General features: G+C 40.0%; 1 protein-coding gene across 4 annotated transcripts; it reads left to right on the top strand.

The window, feature by feature from the left end:
* The first annotated feature begins 4,745 nt into the window (after positions 1 to 4,745).
* On the top strand, positions 4,746 to 19,003 carry lhx9 (LIM homeobox 9). Of its 4 annotated transcripts, XM_041790631.1 has the most exons (6): positions 4,746 to 4,844; positions 8,122 to 8,425; positions 9,297 to 9,499; positions 10,598 to 10,956; positions 14,800 to 15,002; positions 15,564 to 17,635. In XM_041790631.1, exons 2-6 carry the CDS (start codon positions 8,246 to 8,248, stop codon positions 15,816 to 15,818), a joined length of 1,200 nt encoding a protein of 399 aa, XP_041646565.1. In that variant the 5' UTR covers positions 4,746 to 4,844; positions 8,122 to 8,245; the 3' UTR covers positions 15,819 to 17,635. The 4 variants fall into 4 exon arrangements, with proteins under 4 accessions (XP_041646565.1, XP_041646567.1, XP_041646566.1 ...); XM_041790633.1 differs by lacking the exons at positions 4,746 to 4,844; positions 15,564 to 17,635 and adding an exon at positions 18,168 to 19,003 and having other exon boundaries at positions 7,816 to 8,425; XM_041790632.1 differs by lacking the exon at positions 4,746 to 4,844 and having other exon boundaries at positions 7,816 to 8,425; positions 10,601 to 10,956.
* Positions 19,004 to 20,430: the final 1,427 nt, after the last annotated feature.

Here is a 20,430-nt window from a genome sequence, read left to right as displayed (position 1 = left end):
GTGGAATTCTGTTGCAGCCGCCTACCGGTGCGGCCACAATTTTCCTCGGCAGGTAGGTCCCAAAGGCAAGTGCTTAGTGATCGGAGCAAAGCCCTGTGAGCGGCTACAAGGAGATTCATGATCTCAACAGTGCTGGGGAGGACAGGTTCTCGGGGACGCATCGTCAGGCGGGATGAGAGGCGAATTTATTTGGTGGTATTCTAAACCGAGGCAGCGGAGCGTGCGGCAGCAACATTTCTGCAGCGGGACGGTGAAGGTGTCACACTCATCAAGTACCTGGGCCCGCTCGCCTGCCGCAGCTCTGCGGGTTTTTGCCTAGGGACTTGTCTGTCACATTAAAGTAGATGCATTGCCATTCAGGGCCTCGGCGGTCCCGCAGCCTGACCATGAAATAGGCCAACTTTCATGTCTGCCTCATCCCTCCATGTCTTCCCAATCCAGTGATGGCACAGTTTGATTTTTTTTTTTTTTTAAACCATGTTCAAGCTCAGCAGTTGTTGACGGAGACACAAACAGCACAGCAATGCCTCCAACAGATTTATGCAGAAATTACTTGAAAACAACCCCCTGCCTTCCTTCACAGACTGGTCAATCACCCTTTTGAAGGTTGTTTAGAGACACTTAGCCTTACACATACAGTTCAAGAATAGTCATGCACTTTCACAGCAGTAGACTGTCTCTTAGATCTTTTATCTGACTTATTACTTGTTTGTTATACTTAAGTTTAATTTAGCTTTTTTTGTTGTATTTGACAAGGTTTATAAAATATATGCTTAATTTAAGAAAATGCTCTAGTTTGATCATTACTACAAAAAGGTTAGGCTTTGTTGTGAAATAGGCAATAAATAACTGAAGATTTAATAAAGTTAATTTTCACTTAAAGTAAATTAAGGTATGCAGATCTACACACACCATCAGAGTTGCTTGTATTCCCTCAGTACAGATGTGTTCCCAAGCCACTACAGCACATCAGACATGCGAGGTGTTTATTCTGGGCGTTTTGGACTGAACATCTCTGACCTTCAGCGGCAGCATATGCTGAGCTGGAGCAGAGTGGCAGCTATACACCGTGTGCCTTTCTGCAGGACGATGCCACTAGCCGCAGAGAAAGAGAGAGCTGTCCAGTTTGGAACTGAGACCAGACAGGCTCGAGTCACAACCAGTTGACAGGCCAAGCAGCCCCTTCTCCCCCCTCCCTCTCCCCCTCTTCCTCCTCTCCGTCTCAAACAGGCGCGGCAGCCCTGCGGCCAATGGCCCCAACCACAGTCAGTTACAGTGTCTCCATCACTGCTGGCCAGACCAGCCAGGAGCTGACAGAAGAGAGTTGGCGGGGAAAAAAAACAACTTGAGTGTCAGCCGTATGATGGCTGAAAGGAACATCAGTCTCAGCAATTGGCCAGGCACCATTCTGCAGGTTTGTGTGCGTGTATGCACATGTGGAAACGTGCGTGTGAGTCTTGATATTCAAGCAGCATTTGAGCAGCCCCTACATCAACGTCTGGTCTTTGTACACAGACAATGTCAGCTCGCCTCAGGGCAGCAGCCTCCACAGTGGTCATATGGACAACCAGATCCCTGTGGTAGAATTAGTGATAAAAAACACACACGGCCGTTGAGTGACAGTCAGGGCGGCAGATTCCTTTAGACAGACAGGGCTGCAAATAGCACAGAGGAGCACTTTCTCCCTCAGACCGCAACTGGTGGTCAGGCTCATGCCAGGCCAAGCCGAGGTCGCCAGATGAGCCCAGATAAAAGGAGAGTCAGGGGCAGAAATGGGCACCTAAGGAGCACTTTGGCCTGTTTCGTTCCCTTCTGGTTTCACATCAAAGCAGGTCTATCCGTAATTTCTCCTCTACATTTAAAAGGAAAGTGATCAAATTGCTTCTTCTTGTTTGTTTTTACACTTTCTAACCTCTACCTTATTTCATGTGATGTTCCCTGCTGTCTTCAATGAACGGTTGAAGTGGGAAGTGTTTGAAAATATACCACAAGCATCACCTAAATCAGCATGTTTCCTCACAAAAAGCCGCTTTGCCCCATAAGGTTATATAGCGTTAAAGAACATCCATCCATTATGTTTCCATGTCCTTTCTAGTGTGGCCAGATATGGACTAATACGCACACCATTCCCCAGGAGGATACGCTGTCCCCAGAGGAGATGGTGGGATGGAGGGATGGGGGGGTGCTTGTGTGGAGGTGGCGGTGTGCTGTCGGAGCTGCTCTGGAGGCAGGGAGGGGAGGCAGGCAGCAGTTGGTGTGCAGGGAGCAGAGGCTCAGGCTGGCTAGTTAAGAGCTTCCCTCTCCTATCCTCCATCTGCCAGGGACCGGGGCTGTGATTTGAGCTCCAGCAGAGCAGAGCAGGGAGGAGATCGAAGGGAGGAGGGAGGGAGGGTGGATGGAGGAGGGAGGAAGGGGATGGGGGGGTGAAGGAGAGGAGGGGGAGCGTTGGTTGGAAGAGACAGAAAAGGGAAAGTGGAGGAAGAAGAGGAGAAAAACTGAGGATGGAAATGAAAGACTGGAAACATGGGGAGTTCAGACACCTAAAAAAATCTATTTACAGCTCATTCTTGTTTATTATTATTTTTCTAAATCATTGTAAGACATTTTAATCGTGCCTTTTTTATTCTTTTTGGATATTTCCTCTCCTCTAATAATTCTGAAGCCATGTCCTCTGTGTGTTTGTAAATATTTCCAGGATGTCTCACCATCCTCTCACACCCACCCACCCCTGCCTGGCTCATGTGACTGGGATACAGCTTTTACAGTGCTTCACTCCTCCCTCTCTTCCTCCTCCCCCCTCCTCCTCACACCCCCTTTCCCTTTCTCCCTTCCCTTCCCACTCCTCTCCTTCATTCTGTCAGTGTTTAGCCCGTGGTTCCCTGTACCACACTGGATCATCCTCCTCCACCTTCCTCCTTTTTCCTCCTCTGCTCCTTCTCTGGCCTTGCTGTGGGAGTGACTGAGAGCTCCCTGAGTGTCACTTGAGGTGACCCAGAAATGATAACTCCAGATGAACTCTGAATGTGTGGTAATCTACCCAGCATGCCCTAGGAGCCAGGCAGGAAGGCAGGCAGGCATCCCGGTATGATGCTGTATCTGTGGTTTCAGTGCTGAAGCGTGCGCCTGGGTATCATGCTCGCAGAATGCTGCGTGCACGGTATGCGTAGTGGTACACAGTGAAATGGATCTCAGTGCTGTTGCATTATTGATGAGATACATTGTGATGTCAGCCCAGGCGGAAGCAGCAAAGCAAAATGACTGTTAGCAGTGAAGCTCGTTATCATTTATGCAGGCAGTACAGAGGTGTAATTAATTGTCACCCTTTTTGCTCCTGTCCCTGGTGCTCACTCACACGCTTTTATTCACTGGTTGTCAATTTAAATCTGTCCATCTGTACCTCAGAGTGTTGTATTCTGGATGACCTCTCCCTGCCATGTTAACTGGAATTATTAAATTCAAAGAGGAACTATACAGTTTGAATGTATTATTTTATCAATAATACTAGCATCAATTCCATAAACTGTTTAGCTCTGATGGGTAAAAGATAATCCAATAATGTAAAACAGATTTATATATATTAAAAGGTATATAATGACTGTTTTATCACCTAAGGTGAGAATATATAGGCTAGTTTTAAAGGGTGGTGGTATAATCAGCTCTTCTTCAAGTGTACCCAAATGAAAAAACTGCAGCATAATAAAATAGAGGGAAATTTCCTTACACATGATATGCTGCAACCTTGGTTCAAATATGTTCATAATGTCACCTGACTAAATACACTTAATGCTGAATTTATTTTGAGTCAATAAAATCCAATAAGCAAAGATGGGGAGGTGCACATCACAGTTCAGGGGAAATTCAGTATTTGAAAATGTAATGTTTTTGCTATTTTCTAAGTGTCTATCAATTTTAAGTGTAAAAAATGGAGAAAATCCAAGGATTCATGAACCAATAAAATATAAATATTTGAATTATTCTTACATATATCAGTTTGTTCGTTTGAACTGTTTTAATAAAGTTTTTTTTCAATATCTATTTGGCTGTGGGCTACTGCTTGCAGACTGAGTAAAGACGGTTAAAATACGCGAAATTAAAATACTTTTTTTAAAATTCGCACTGAATTCGTTCAACAGGCTTTGCGTTCTACCTGATCTTTGTCAGACTGACTAATCTAGTTTGACTATAGACCTCTAATTATTTATTCACACAAACCTTAGCTCTCCCACTAGTGAAAATCTTATTTAATGTAAGCTACATATGATAGGATAAGTGATGGAATATTTTGTTTCTGATTTTTAAGAGATATCCACGTTTGAAACCACGCACAACTTTGTTTGCAAAATGCGTTTTACTCGCCTCTGAAGCGGTTAAAATAAACTTTTGATCTGCAATCATACGTAGTTGAAAAGGAAACAAAGCCAAAGGCAAACGTGGAGATTAAAGGGGAAAATATCTGGTTAAATTGAAATATTCCTTCGAATTGCTGAAGATAATCGTAATTTAGGCGAGCACTGACTCCAGATTAGTTAAACCTTATTTAATTTCCATCACACAGTGAATAACCTGCATGCTGAGGAGGCCATTGGCTCGTGCCTTTCCGTTCTTCTGTGCGTTATTGTGCGCGCGCTGTGCAGTGCCGTGCCGAGCCCTGCCTGCCTGAATACGGGAGAGGAATATTTAAATGTCTTGTGTTTTAATTGACGCTCCAACTCCAAGTGTGAGCTCAGAAACGAGGAACAGCCCCCATCTACCGGCAGCGTCTCCTCCTGCCTCTCCTCTGCACCGCGCGCGCAGTCCGGATCTGCCCAGCCTGCACGCGACACAAGGATCTCACTCAACCTCAGGTAAGTTGGAGCCGTTTTTAAATGCATTTTTGAGGGAAATTTATCACGTTTAGGGCACTTTTTTAGTCAGAAACGGGGAGCGTGTGAAGTAATGCGCGACGAATCTGCTGCAGGATAAAGACAACGACAGAAGATAATAAGCGAGATAAAGGATGAAGTCAATAAAAAATGTTACAAATCCTAGAATTTTTATATTTAACGAACGTTTTAAAATAATACTTTTACATTAACAGAACAATTAAAGGCGTAAATATCATAGTGGTTTACATGGTATCAAAATCGTGCCAGTTGTGGAGGTGATAAATATGACGCCCTGATCCAAATTACGCTCATCTTATTTTCTTATGATTTTGGAATTAGATGAGATGTTTTTTTTATTTCTTTCGTTTTAAATGTGTAAAGTGGGTGGCCCATCGAGCCAACCTGGCTGTTCACGCCATTTTCCAACATGGCAGTTAACACTTTTCTTTATTTAATTTTTAAAAAGGTTTGAAAGGAAGCTCAGTTGAATTCGTAAAAATACGCAGCGATAATAATGTGTTTTTATGGCCATATTTTGGTCTTAAAATTTCATAAATCTAATAACTAGGGCCAATTATTCTCATTAACTCAAGAAAAAAAATGACGTCTGAAAAATAAGCGTCTAATTCTATTAACTAAAAGCAGCTAATTAAATGTGATTTGTAACATACAGCCCCAGTTAGCTTAAATAAATAGGCATGTTTAGAAATTGTTTCAGGAAAGAACTTCAGGTTTCTTTATTATTATTGTTATTTTTGGTCTTTATGTGAAGGCGTGATTTAGTCGATGGGGTTTGGTTCACGTGCAGATTTTCAATTAAAAATACTCCCAAAAAATTAAACAGATAATTGTATGTTTATTTTCAGCTAATATCCTCATTAGATACAAAGGAAGCCAAACAAAACGAGAGCACAAAAGACGTGAATCCCTCAGCCCCTTGCTGTTCACTGACACATTGTTAAAGCCTCTTCAGTCAAATGAAATGTCACTGCTGGAGGCAACGGGTCAAAACACAACTCTTTATCGACATTAACGATATGATAGACGCACCGATTCACATTTTACAATCTGAATAAATCCACTTCTGACATTTAGGAGTAGTCTGTTTTTGTTTTTGGTGAAGGAGACGGATCACAGAGCTGCATGTGTTGATCTCTCTTCTCAGGGCGTCTTTGTCCAGGTGAAATAAACCCCGCGTGCCTTTTTGCGTCTCTTTGGGACGTAAATGGATATGCTTTTGCTGGTCCAGCCGTCCGTTCATGTGCAGGAGTGAGAGGAAGGAAAGAAGGGTTCAAGCCTCGTCTCATAGCGCTGTTATCAAGGGGCCTCCAATTAAAGTCAACACAACTTCATGGTGGGGGGGTTGGGAGTGGAGGGAGGCGGGGTGCTGCTGCTGCTGCTGCTGGTGGTGGTGGTGGTGGTGGGGTGCACATGATAATGTAACACGTCTTGAGATGAAGCATCCACACCTGCACACACACACACACACACACCCCCCTGAGCCTCAGTAAATCTATTAATGGGAGCAAAAGCGCGTCACAGCTTCAGCCAGAGTTATTCTTTTGTTTTGGAGAGATTTTTTTTTCCCCAGCCATTGAGCACATTATCGGGATTTTTACCAAAGTGAAGGCCTGTGTTGTATGCTGGTCAAAATACAGACGTGGAGCTGCTTTATTTCTTTGGTTTGTTGTCACCATATTTGGCCTGTGAGGAGGACAGTAAAGCCTTTCAGTCTGCACCTTTTTATAGTAGCTTTCACACCCTTTAAATCTGACACACATCTTTAGTGTAGCCTCACCGTCGCCTCCATGACACAGATTATATGAAGTCAGCTATGAGGAATTTTAAAAACGAGTGTTTTTGCTTTAAATCTGCTGCTTTACATGTGCTTTTAGCAGAACCTATAAAATAAATTAACATATCCAAAGCTCTGCTGAAGATCTCATTCTTCTGCAGATAAACAGAATTTCACGAGAGGAGAAAATGCACGTATCCTTCCTTTAATAGCATTAATGGATACATCCTATGTAATAGCTAAAGAACTGAATGGAGACATAAATGATTCTGCGTTCAAAAAGGCTATTTAGCCTAATTTTATCTAAAAATAATGGTGCTTCTCCACCACCAAACGAAGTATGTTCTGTGCTAACTAGGGGATCAACCAATCAAAGGAAAACAGCTGTTAAGAAATGATCATATTGAATATGCTATAGCATGTAGCTAGTATATCATATAATGCAGAATTTTAACGGCACAGATGACTTGAATTTTAAAAAATCATGGCAAAAAATTAAAAGATGTTAAATGCAATCTGTCCCCGCCTCCTAACCTCTCACTGATCACTGCCCCGCCCCAAACAATACATTTATACCACACAAACACAGCTATAATAGTATTTCAGCTCCCAAAACACTTAAAGAGGAGTGAATTAAAAAAACTAAGTGTCTTTTTAAAATACAGAATCTATAACTCCAAATTAAACCATGGATCATCTTCATAGAGTTCTTGAAAATGTGAACTAAACTAGGCCATCTCTATTTCTAAGCCTTTTACATGCAATGTTAAATACTTTTAAAAGCACAACAAATGATAAATGATGCTCAGGACGTCAAATAAATAAGAAAATTAAATTAAAATGACTTTGAGCCCCTTCAGTGCATGCCTTTACACATGGGGGATTAAAAGTAATAAAAATGTCAATATAATAAAATAGTGGCCCTCCTCACTGCTCAAATGTGTCGTTTTTGAGGGAAGAGTGACAGCTCTTTGTTGGTGAATAGAAATCAGTCAGTGGCGATAGAGAAAGCGAGAGAGTGAGGGAGAGGGAGAGAGGGAGAGGGGAACTCCTCCTACCAAATTATTCAGACTGGGCAGGCTTTGCGGGCTCTTCACAAATAGGACACGGTTCTCAAATCCAGGCAGTCCCAACCTGACCTCCGAGCACTGAGGAACCCTGACTGGGAAAACCGGGAGAGAGAGAAATCACTTTTAAATAAGAAACAACAAAAACTTTGTGTCATTATTTTTGGCGAGTGTTCACACTGTAGCCCCCTCCCCTCCTCCCTCCCCACTTCACTACTTCTTCTTCTTCCACTTGCACACCGGTTTGTCGCATCATTTGGACTATATATTTTTCCTGGAGGAGAGGCGTTCACGGGCAGAAGGAAAAAAAGCTGGTGCATTTCCATTCGCACCACTTCTCCTGTTCTACCCATGTTGTAGGTTTTTTTTTTTTTTGTTCCTTTTTTTCTTCCAGTTGCCTTTGCACTGTGTGGAGGAGCTGATCGGAGTCTCTGGGGGTCGTGTTGGTGTTGTGTTGCCTCTCCAAGAGCCCGTTTGGATGCGCTGAGAGAGCGGGGCGCAGCGCTGCAGTACAGTATATGGAAGTTGTGGGCTGCAAGACAGAGCCAGGCAGTTGCACGTTGCGTCCAGGACCGGGAGCCATGCTTTTCCACGGGATCTCCGGGGATCACATCCAAGGGATCATGGAGGAGATGGAGAGGAGGTCGAAGACGGAGTCGCGCCTGGCGAAGGGCATGCAGCTGAACGGGAGAGAATCGGTAAGAGTTCGGTGGACCTGTGTTTAAATGTGTGTTAGAATTTATCCTAGCGACGACTGTGGTGCTCCTCTGTGGAGAAGTTTACGGCTGCCTGGGGCGAGAAGGAGACAAGTGAGGAGTTAGCCTACTTCTTATCCAGTAATGGAACAAATGAGTCTAACAAAACAAAAATATCAGTGGAATAGAGAATTTATAATTAAAAGTTTGTATATCATAGTTTTCAAAGTTTATGAATTTGCTTAAAAATTAAAAAATAACTGGCAACAAATTGATTTGCATCTTAATGCAAATTACAGTAAAATCACAACAATTTTCTTGAGATAATTTTCTTGCATTGCACCCATAAAATTTTGTTTTATAGCAGATTTAGTCATTCTAGTTTGGATACTGCATCACTACACATAAAAGAAAAAACAAGCAGGATCAGTATTTTTATTTTTTTTTTATTATCATCAGCCTATATCTTCTGTTTTTTTTTTTTTCAATTTTATTAAACAAGTAGCTTTCATTTCTAAATGGACATATAATTTTCTATATTTTGTTTCCTTGTCTTAACCTAGAGTTCAGTTTTAAAAAACAGAAAATGCATCTTAGTGGTATCTTTAAATCCTCCTGGAAGGGGAGTTTATTTCAGAGCTGTGTCATAGATTGTGGCTTCTCCTTTCTTCGGGAGGGCCTGTGACCACACCGAGTCTGCATTTGTTTAGTATCGTGTTAAAGTCTCTGTTGAAGGCCTCGTCTTGACAGATGAAAAACAAACATGAATTTCATTGCCTTCATCATAACATAAACTCACCAACACTTCCCCAGTGGTCTCTGTAAGACCTCCAACTACGGTCTCCTTCAGCTCTCCTCTCTCTCCCTGCCTCAGACCATGCCTTCCATGAGCCCGGAGAAGCCTGCTCTGTGTGCCGGCTGTGGTGGAAAGATTTCGGATAGATACTACCTCCTGGCCGTGGACAAACAGTGGCACCTGCGGTGTCTTAAATGCTGTGAATGTAAACTCGCGCTGGAGTCGGAGCTAACGTGTTTTGCCAAGGATGGGAGTATCTATTGCAAGGAGGACTACTACAGGTAAGAAAAATGAAGGTTCTTCATTCACCTACATTTCGTAGCCAGTGTGACGCATACACGCACGCACGCGCGCGCGCAGCCTTCCACGCACAAATTGGTCCATTTTGTTTCAAACGGAAAACTGCCTTACAAACGTAAACATTTTTGACAAAATACCCTCTGTATAGACACCGTTATTCTGGGCTCAGCAGTCTGTGATTGTTCAATGTGAATCATGCTGAAGGCTTTTAATCCAATTAGGTCTTTTCTCGTCTGTATAAAATCACACCAGTCACTCAAGGCCCCCTGCCTGGTTTTAATTACAAAGAAATAATGATACGAAAATAATCATGGTATTTATTTGTATTTCACACACAATATTGTCAAGGCTTTCAATGTAATACATGAGAAGTCTGAGTGCGTAAATCTTTAAAAAACAACGGAGAATGCCTTTTTAGCCTTCATTTTTACTGTTTGAAAACATTTCACCCAGGCTAAATGGCTTGTGCTAGCAGCTATACTGCTCTGCTATGGAAAGTAACTACTGGAAAATATGCTGTAATTTTAAAAAAATCACACACATTATTCAAACCATGCACCAACCAGAATATTGATTACAATTCACGACATTGAATAAAAAGACAATTTAAGAAAATAAATGCTGTTAGTTCCAAATGTGCTAGCTATCTTAATATTTTAATGCGTCACACGTGCTTCAATTTTCCCTCTTAATCTCTGTGTTTAAAGTTAACAGATTTTATATTTTATTGCTAAAGCCGTGAAAAAACTTGTACAACAGAAAGAAACATTATACAGTTAAAATATTTTTAACTAAAGAAAATGTGGCCTACTCGTGTTGTTGTAGGCCAGGTGTTGCTACAGTCTATTAGCTTAAATGCTCTTTGATGTACCTACTAGTTTAGCATCAAAGCTATGTCAGTTTTACATAAAAAAAAACTTTTTTTTAAATAAAAAGTGTAAGTGCCAAAACCTCACAAGCCAAATTCAGCATGGGACATGCCAGTGTAGATTTGTTGTTACTCCTGCCTAGCCCTTACTGTTGTGTTTGTCCCATCTGGTCTCCGTGTATGAGGTGTCTTGACGATGTGTCTGTTCCAGAAGGTTCTCCGTGCAGAGGTGCGCGCGCTGCCACCTCGGGATATCGGCCTCGGAGATGGTGATGCGGGCGCGAGAGTCGGTGTACCATCTGAGCTGTTTCACGTGCACCACTTGCAACAAGACGCTGACCACGGGCGACCACTTCGGGATGAAGGACAGCCTGGTGTACTGCCGGCTCCACTTCGAGACGCTGGTGCAGGGACCGGACTACCACCCACAGCTCAACTTCGCCGAGCTGGCAGCCAAGGGCGGCGGCCTCACCCTGCCCTACTTCAACGGCACGGGGACTGCACAGAAAGGGAGGCCGCGGAAGAGGAAGAGCCCGGCCATGGGGATAGATATACCGAGCTACAACACAGGTAGGGCAGCATGTCAAAGTAGGAGCTCATATGAAGAGCAGGCACACGTTACATCCTAAAAAAACGTTATTTCTCTAAATATGGTCTCCCCCTTTTTCTTTCCTTCTCTTTTGCTAGCTTGTTGCAAAAGTAGCTGTAGCCTTTGACGCTTAGCCCTAATATTTTGCAGGGGGCAGCCCCATGAGCAATGGCAGCAAAACACGAAATTTTCAACGTCTTATTAGCTCTATGAAAGTGCATTGAAATAAAACATTACTACTTTTTTATTTAGGTTAAACCATTTAATCTTTATTTCTTGTTTTGAAGCAGTTTGCTGCTTTATTGTCAATGTCTTTCGTGATTCGTGCTCTTTTCTTGTTAATTTATTGTAAAAATCAGAAAATACACAGTAGAAATTATAGTTATGTTAAGAACATTGCTCACAAACAAAATAAAAATAATAATGAAATAAGGTTTTAAAAAATGAATTTGTTTTTCCATTAGAGCCTCGCCGTTGAATGCAGGCGGCCCCTCAGAGCCCCATCAGTACCAGCAGTAGGTCTGCCTTACATGTATGATATGAATCCATCTGTCCTGTTGGCAATGCAAATCTAGGTGAACATGGCCTGCGTGTTTCTGCGCCCGCAGCCATGGACTAATTGATCTGCAGCTTTTGTCCACGCGCCTTACGCACCGTTTTCGTGCTTTAAACTGTGGCGTGTGTTGATCGAAATTTGACCTCGCCGACAACATGCCCATCGACTTTTATAATTAAGACTAAATCAGGTCAAAATAAATATTAATATAGTTAAGGGAAGTGCTGCGCTATTATTATGCTTTATACGCGCTTTATTGAAAGACAGTCGAATTGTTATTAGAAAATAAGCCACTGTTAAAACTAGGTTTCATCTACAATCATGCATTGAGTCGCTGAATGTTATAACTCGACCCCCACCACCAGCACCACCACCCCCCTGCAGCGTCCCCATTTTGTTGTCGCTTTCTGTGAATTAGTGCGCGGTTGAGAAAGTTTGTCATTGTGCGCCAAGTTTCCTCTGTTCCCAGTGAATAGGGAGGAATAAGGGTAATCTGCGCGTTAATTGTTCTTCGTTAATTGAAGGTGACGTTGGAATCTCTGGCCTCCCGTGCGCCGGTCAGCACAGTTCTCAGGGACAAACAGAGAGTGAGGGAAAGAGAGCCGGACACAGGGGCCTGCTGCAGGGAACACAACACTGTACAGTCCTGCTCAAAGGCCTCTGGTTTGTTTTTTCGTAAACACTATTCCAAGAGATTATGCAAATTGTAAATTCTCATGGATGCCCTAATAGAAAAAAAACAATCGCAGCACTGATATTCATTTTTTCTTTTGAAGCAGGATATGCCAACATAAAGTGTCAAAATCAAGGCAGCAAAACAGGTAAAAAAAGAAGTTTCACAAAGAAATACAAAAAGATGTGCTTTGAATTCATTGTTTAATGCAACAGACACAGCAAAATCCCTGTGGAAATATTACATTTTTCATTTGGGATTTTTAAAGCTCATAGAATAATTTAATGATAATCCTATTACGGCCTATGTAGTGTTATTTAACTCATTTTTAAAACGTTCATCACAACTTTTTTGTATTTTTTTACTCAAATCTGCATTTAAACTAAAAATAATGAATAGTATGAAATGGAAATCCGTAGGAAAAATAAGGAAGACTATCCTTGTATATCCGTCTCTCCTTTCCTGTGCTGTAAATTCACAAACACCCCTGTTTTACTCTCCTCACAGTACTGTCAGACTGCTCAGGTTATTGTAATTTTTTGACTTAAAATGCTCAAATCTGCATTTAAACAAAAAAATAATGAGTAGTATAAAATGGAAATCCATAGGAAAAACATGGAAGACTATCCCTGTATATTCTTGTCTCCCCTTTCCTGTGCTGTAATATCACAAACACCCCTGTTATAACCTCCTCACAATACTGTCAGACTGCTGAGGTTATTGTATCGTTCTGCACATCAGGAGGCTCATATTCCTGACAAATAGACTGAGGTTTTGTTTGAGGTTTTGTTTCTGCTTTAGCGAGCACATTCATGTTTGTTCTCACAGGGGAAAAGGTGTGGGTCCACTGAGTATTGCACACCACTCTGTAAAGTTTGGTCTTGTTTGGATACAGAGACCCCTAGTGGGTAATATCAAGCGAAACACAATCCAGGGAAGGGCTGGAACAGAAAAACACACATGTCAGTGATTGATTATTTATGGCGTGTATGAATGTAGCAAGAAGATTTCTCATGTAACAAAAACACATAATTCAAGACATAGCACCTACCAGTGCATAAAACAGAAAAATATCAAGTCCAGTTTATTAATTCTCTATCTACTCTATTCAGTATAACCAAGACATTTATTTTCTGCAGAATCCTCATGTTGAAATGTTGGTTAGATTAATTTTATACTTTGTTTAGAATAACTATACAAGGTTAGGTTTAAAAGAGACAATACAATCAAAGGTACTTGCTGTATATTTAAGAAATCTTTTTGCATTTTTTTGCAGGCTAAATTCTCTCTCTTTTGCATAATTAATATACCTTTTATGGCCCACTACCATGACCCACGAAGCAAAATCAGTGCAAAATTATGAATGGTATTTTTTTTGTTAATATTAGTCATTATTTAACTAGGTAGTATTATTTTGCGTTGGAATTTTCTACATCATGGCAGTAAAAATAATCCAAAAAAACAGAATGCATAAAACGATGCAACTGTGAAGTGTAAAGTGTTATACCCATACATGCAGCTATTTAAAGTTTCAGCTGGATTGTTGAGGTAAAAATGCTTTTAATGTAGTGGATCCATTTTTGCATTTCACTATCTCTTAAGTGTTTTACATTTGCAGTTGTTAGCGATTGAAAAATGAGGCCCATTAGGACGATTAGTCTTTGCAAACACAAGCAGAAATTATTGAGCTTGCTCCCAGTGCTGGTAAAAATATATCATTTTGCTTCAGAAACAAACAAGAAAAATCCCCATTATGTTTAAACTGCAATAACTACAGTCTCAGATGTGTGACAGTTATTACAAAGGAGAGATAAGACTGTGTGTTCTTTCAAGGATTTTCTGGACTGTTAGAAATCTATTAAACAGCAAGCCAATGGAAAATTTATGCTTATTACAAGTCAGTTTTTAATAAAATGCCCTTGAACTTACAATTGTTCCCTTAAAAACCTAACAAGTAGCTTGTAGGATGGTTTAAATTGTGAATACTTTGATACTTTCTGATACCACATGTTAAATAATGACACATCTGTCATTTTAATCATCAGTAGTGTCATAGAGAATGGAAGCTTTTAAAAGTGATTAATTTAAAGTCAGATTTTCAACCAAATATGCCACAAGAGAAAGCAATGTTGAAATTGCAGAAATACGTTGCCAATGTGAAAGAGTGCAGTGTGCAGGAGTTTGTATGCAATTTTTGCTGATTAAAAGCAAGAAATGACCAAATCTGGTCATGATGCTTTCAGTATCAAATCAGGCATTGATATTTTTTTTCTACCTTTGTCACATAAATGTTAAAATTCTAGTATTGTGACAGCTCTGACAACATTATTGTGTTTAAACTTAAGCTTCAAAGCTATTTAAATTAATAAGATTGAAGCAGTTTCCTGTTTATGAATAATGCTATCTGGATAGTAGTGGTGTGAGCTGCTTCATTGCCACTTACTTAATCATAGCTTTTTCTTTTTTTTTCTTTGGGTAGAAAAATTCAATGTGGACACATTTTTAGAAAAGGAGACTGCTTAGAGCTGAAAATGTTTTCCTGTCATCCCTCCCGGCCTCTGACCCCTTCCTGTGCTCTGCTCTCTGCCCTCTCAGGCTGTAACGAGAACGACACGGATCACTTGGACAGGGACCAGCAAGCTTACCCTCCAACACAGAAGACCAAACGCATGCGGACCTCCTTCAAGCACCATCAGCTGCGGACAATGAAATCCTACTTTGCCATCAACCACAACCCGGATGCCAAGGACTTAAAGCAGCTGGCCCAGAAAACAGGCCTGACTAAGAGAGTTCTTCAGGTAAGCTGAGAGCCATTTCCTCTTTTTATCCGATCACCCCCATACCTGTGTCTGCACCCTTCCCTCTCATTTCACACCAGAATTATCATTCAAGTCATACTTTTGGTTTTGTTTGGTCCATTTAGTCTTTAGATGTATATCCACGGGGTTTTATCTGATTTTTTGTAGATTCTGAAATGCTATTTTTGTCTTAAAGGAAAGACAGGAGAGAAGTTATACCTAAGTGTAAGACTGCAGGAGAAATGTTGAATTATAAGAGTGCACTTGTTCTTTTATTTGTGAAATGAAAGAGGTTGTCATTCAGCTCTCTTTTATATTAAACTTTATTAATTTAATTTGCAATTAAATTCACATTATTATATTCAGTGTTCAGGAGCTAACTGTTTCATTATCTGCCCCATAAGCTCAAAAGTGTATTGAAAATTGACACGTAAACATTTATAGACCTAAGAAAAGGGCAACTTGATACCTTAAAAGCTGTGATAACTTGATGTCTTGATATCTTTTTAAAAATTAATCGTAAACACAAAAAGTAAAAGCCACACTGGGATTGGTTTGCAGGTTTGGTTCCAAAACGCAAGAGCCAAATTCAGAAGGAACGTTTTGCGACAGGAGAATGGAGGTGTTGATAAGGCTGATGGCACCTCACTCCCTCCGCCCTCATCTGACAGTGGGGCCCTGACCCCCCCCTCCAGCGCGGCCACACTAACAGACCTGACAAACCCCTCTATCACTGTAGTGACCTCCGTCACCTCTAGTTTGGACAGCCATGATTCGGGGAGCCCTTCACAAACTACCTTGACAAACCTTTTCTAACAAGCTATCTCTAGAAGACTGATTTTTTTTATCTGATTGATTTGTTTTCTTTGTTTTGTTTTTTTTTTTTTTTTTGGTTTTTCTTTTGTCAATCTACATTTTATTTTTTTAAGTGACACCTTTAAATCTACCAGAGACAGCTCCTTGGAACAGAAAGTGCTGTACTGTGTACACAAACAAGAACAACAAGAGCAAGAACAGCAGCGACCACATTAAAACACATGGAATCATTTTAATGTGTAGCATCTGAAACCACATGGCAGCCGTGTCTGTAGATGAGTTACAGTTTGCAGAGATTGATTTTGAATGGGACATTTTTGAAGTCGAACGGATTAGAAAATTTTCATGGATTCCACAACCAATTCATCGGGGAAAGAAAAAAAAAAACTTAACTTGAAGCTTGTCTGGAAACTAGATTTAATATTTGATTTGACTTTATTTGTACATTTGTATTGAATTATGCTAAAACGAGCCCTTCCTAATTTATGCTTAATTGGTAAACTTTAAACTATCATGAATATTTTGCCCTCAGAAACTTGTATATGTATGCACTGTGTTCGCACTATCAAATTTAAAGATTTTGTTTTTGTTTCTGTTTTGGAATAATTTGGAAAATAAACTTGTCGAATGTTCTGTATATGGGTAACTCCAGAAAACAGGCTTTAATTATTTCCGAATGTTTCAGTCTTTAAGACTGAGTTGGATGGAATCAGGCATTAAAATATCTCACAGAGTCAGATGGAAAAACGTCTAAATTTCATTACTAGGATCCAACCATCACAGCTTATATGGCAGGTTGATGCTAACCTCCATATGTTTTTGACTTCATTATTATATCTAATGTGATTGAGAGGGAAAAAAACAAGCAAATTCCACATTCTGTACAGTGGTAACTGTTCAACGTGTAATGCAGTCACATTGAGAGAATTTATCTGGAAATCACAAATCAGTGAGAGAAATTCAAAAAGGAAAACAGTTAACAGACACTGTTGTCTTGATTGTTTTCATGACAGAGCACTTTTTCAGATTTGCTGGCCTCATAGATTAACCACAGTCAAAACGCATCCATAGATCCACAGCTAAATCCGATTGCACAGTGACAATATACTGCCCAGTGAAAAGTGCATTATTGTTTATATCATGTTGCTCAGGGTAACAATGTGATTTTAAAAGGGAAAGGAGTAGAAATTAAATGGTTGCGACGTTGCAGATTAGATTTGTAGAGCTGATACGAACATTAAAATGACCTCAGAAAGGCGAAGTCGTTTGTTTAGAGGCAGCCAGTGGGAAATCATTGTCCATGTGTTCTCCGTTTTGGCCATATTTATACTTTCTTTAATGACACTTGCCACTGAACAGACCAAAAACATGTTTCTTCTGGCTGAAAGATAGAGAGAAAAGAAAGAAATCTTAAATGGAGTTGATACATTTCATCGTGAGCGTCACAATTTGTTCTATTGTGGAACAAAGTGGTTCTCTAAATCTACTTATTGAAGTAGATGCCTAACTCAGTTCTACTATGTGCCTTATGCTATAACTTGGGAGAAAGTTTGTGAAATTCAGGATCTCTGTGTTCTTTGTTAACTGATTCACATCCTTTTGACGCCTCACTAGTTTTGTACTGTTTTGCATCTTATTTCCGAAGATCTTTTTATGGTGTATCCTGTTAAAAAGGGGGCAGCGATGTCATAGAAAGCATTTGTGCACTCTTTCAGATATAGTTGGGTAATCCAAGAACCTTATATATTGATCTTCGTGTTAATAGTTGAGTACAGTAAGTGTTCTATCAAGATTGTCCATGTTTCCCTGTTTCTTGATAAAGATGGTGTATAGAAACTATTTCCCCTTAAATATTTATGGACCAAACGGTTGTTATATATCTTATTAAATTTGTGTGAATAAAAATACTTTGCTTTAAATGAGTTTTATTTTTCATTGCACTTGCCATTATTTGTGTTTTTTATCCTAAATACTATTTTTGTTTACCACATCAACAAATGAGAAAGCTTTCAGTTATTAATGACCAGTTAAACGTCCTCATTTTTGCCTCCATTTTTAATTTCTATTTCCTATTTTATGATGTTTATGGTTTTTAACGTAATGCCCCATGGATTTGCATCTAAACCCTGCAGTCAAAAATATGAATTTGCTTTTTAATGCATGAACATGGCTTTAAAATTTAAATCAAAGGAATGCTTCAAAGCATATATTGATATATACATTTATAGTATATATATTTTTTATGCATAGCGTATTGGTAAGCCTAAAATGAATTAAGAGTTAAATGCAGACCCAGTAAAGCCAGGTTGCTCTGTAGTTAATATATTCTTACTCTATCGTTTCTTTCAGGGAGAACAAATCTTGGGGCATTACAGCCATACATCCCGACGTTTGAAAATTCCCTAAAGTATTAAGAGAAGGGGAAAACTTTGATGGGAATTCCTCACCATTGAAGACAAAGACAATATTAGGATAAGATGATAGCATATTGAGAACAAATAAACAACAAATGAAACCTGTTTCAGTAGCAAAATGTACAACAAATGATTTTTTTTAAACAAAAGTTTGTCCTGACTGAATCCATCAGCGAAGGAGAGCTAACAATGTATAATATTTGTGACATTAATGTGGAAAACTCACTGTATTGGAATGGTACATGCACAAAAATGCTTATAAACTGTATTGTAACATAGTAAAAAGATGAAAAAGGTACAGGATGTGATTAAAAGACAACACGAATCCAGCAGTGTGAAACAGAGACGGTATGGATTTCACTGGTACGAACACACAACACATACACAACCTTTCTCCCACTGCCTTGCTCCTATGTAAGCTCAATATATACAGCACATTCCCTAAATCTTTGTTCACACATGCTGCTGCCCCCATGCACCCCCTCCCCAGAATCGGCTTGCTAAATAGAAGTTTTCTTTTGTCACAAGTGTCATTTCGTAAACACATGGCCTCCTTGAAACTCGGCAGCAGGACGCCCATCAAATATGATGAGTGTATGAAGAGGACTGCAGAGCTGGAGCTTTGCCATCTGGCTGTACCGAGGGAAGGAAGTGGAAAAAAAAAAGGAAACAAAGATAAAGAAGAGATTCTCATTTTGCATGCGCCTCATCATCTTGTTAACATTTTTCCTTGAGATGTATATGATTTCCTTTGATTCATTGTATGATTCACTGTCAGCTGCAAAATAAAGTATATGAAACAATGTCCCTGATGCCCATACAGTACCTCACAGTGGAAAAATGCTCCAATAGATTAGACTATTAATAGTATATAACAACTCTCTTAATTTCTGCAACACAAAGAGAGATTTAGGAGTGTGGCTGCACATTTGCACAGTAAAAAAAGGTTACAAAAAAATCATCACCTTTTGTTAACCAGAGGGTTATATAACACGCACGTAGCCATAATGAACAATATAATTTGCTTGCAAAAACATGGTCATTTCAGTTATTTCTTTGGTAGCATGCTGTCTTATTACTAGGAGCAAACACTATGTATGCCATGTTTTTAAAAAAAGGTATGTCTGGAGATGAAAAAAAAAGAGAGGAAGAGGGAGGGAGACTGAAGCCACATGGGGACCAGTAAACAGGCTGGTGTTGAATTCCAACAATGTGGGAAACAGCAAACACTTCAGTCAGTCCAAAGAGGAAACCTCAGTCGCCGGGATTTCTGCACGGCTGTGGCAGCAGGGCCGTGTTTTCCCTGGGTCTAATGGGAAGGACGACGGTGGGCGGGTTGACGCCGCAGAGCTACAGGAAGCAGGGACCGAAGCAGAAACACAAACAAACAAACACAGCCAGGCCTGCTGCTCAGGTCTGGAGCCGCAGGATAAATAAAATTCTGGACATCATCATGACCCTGTGTTGACAAGAATTTCAGGGGTTTGCTGCTGAGCTGGAATGCATCTTATCGCTATAATGTATATAATGTATGTATTGTATAAGGAATGCATGATCAGAAACCTGCACTACAAACAGGATTCCTTCCTCTTCTTCTGTATCTTTTTAATTAATTCACAAAAATATTCAAGTGTAGAAAAAATAAAAATGCAGCTGTTCCTTGATGCCTTCAGGCTTTTAGAAATCACATGTGCTTTTTGTTTATTACCCTTCTGTGAAACCATAAAATCCTGCTGTATTATGGTGAGATAAACCCAATGTAATGTGCACCGTTGACTTTTGCATTAATCACAATGCCAAAGTACAGTTTTGTCTGTCTGCAGGGACCTCAGCAGGTAAGAAAGAAGAGCTTCTATCAAGTGACAGTCTTCTCTGCTGCTCTTATTCTCTCATCTTGTTAAAAGACAGGCTGTGTGTTTTCCATGACTGTACAAGAACAGATATGACATTGCCGTATGCTTGCTGTAGACTTAAAAAAACATCTGAGATTAATCTGAACCTGGCCTGAACAGTTTCATTAATGATTAAGACATGGGTATATTTACACAGTATTTAAAAATGCTTTTGGTATTTTTAATTTCTTTGGGTTAAATTCAATTTAAATACATGGATAAAACACCTATTCCTGCACAAATATGATTTTCCTTTGAGTTGATGTGATCAAATGTGTTTGTTTGCAAAGTAACTGGAGTATGATT

This window comes from Cheilinus undulatus, linkage group 7 (assembly GCF_018320785.1).
Source record: "Cheilinus undulatus linkage group 7, ASM1832078v1, whole genome shotgun sequence".
Lineage (NCBI taxonomy): Eukaryota > Metazoa > Chordata > Actinopteri > Labriformes > Labridae > Cheilinus > Cheilinus undulatus.
Note: the sequence above shows the minus strand (reverse complement) of the source record. Positions and strands in the feature narration are given on the sequence as shown.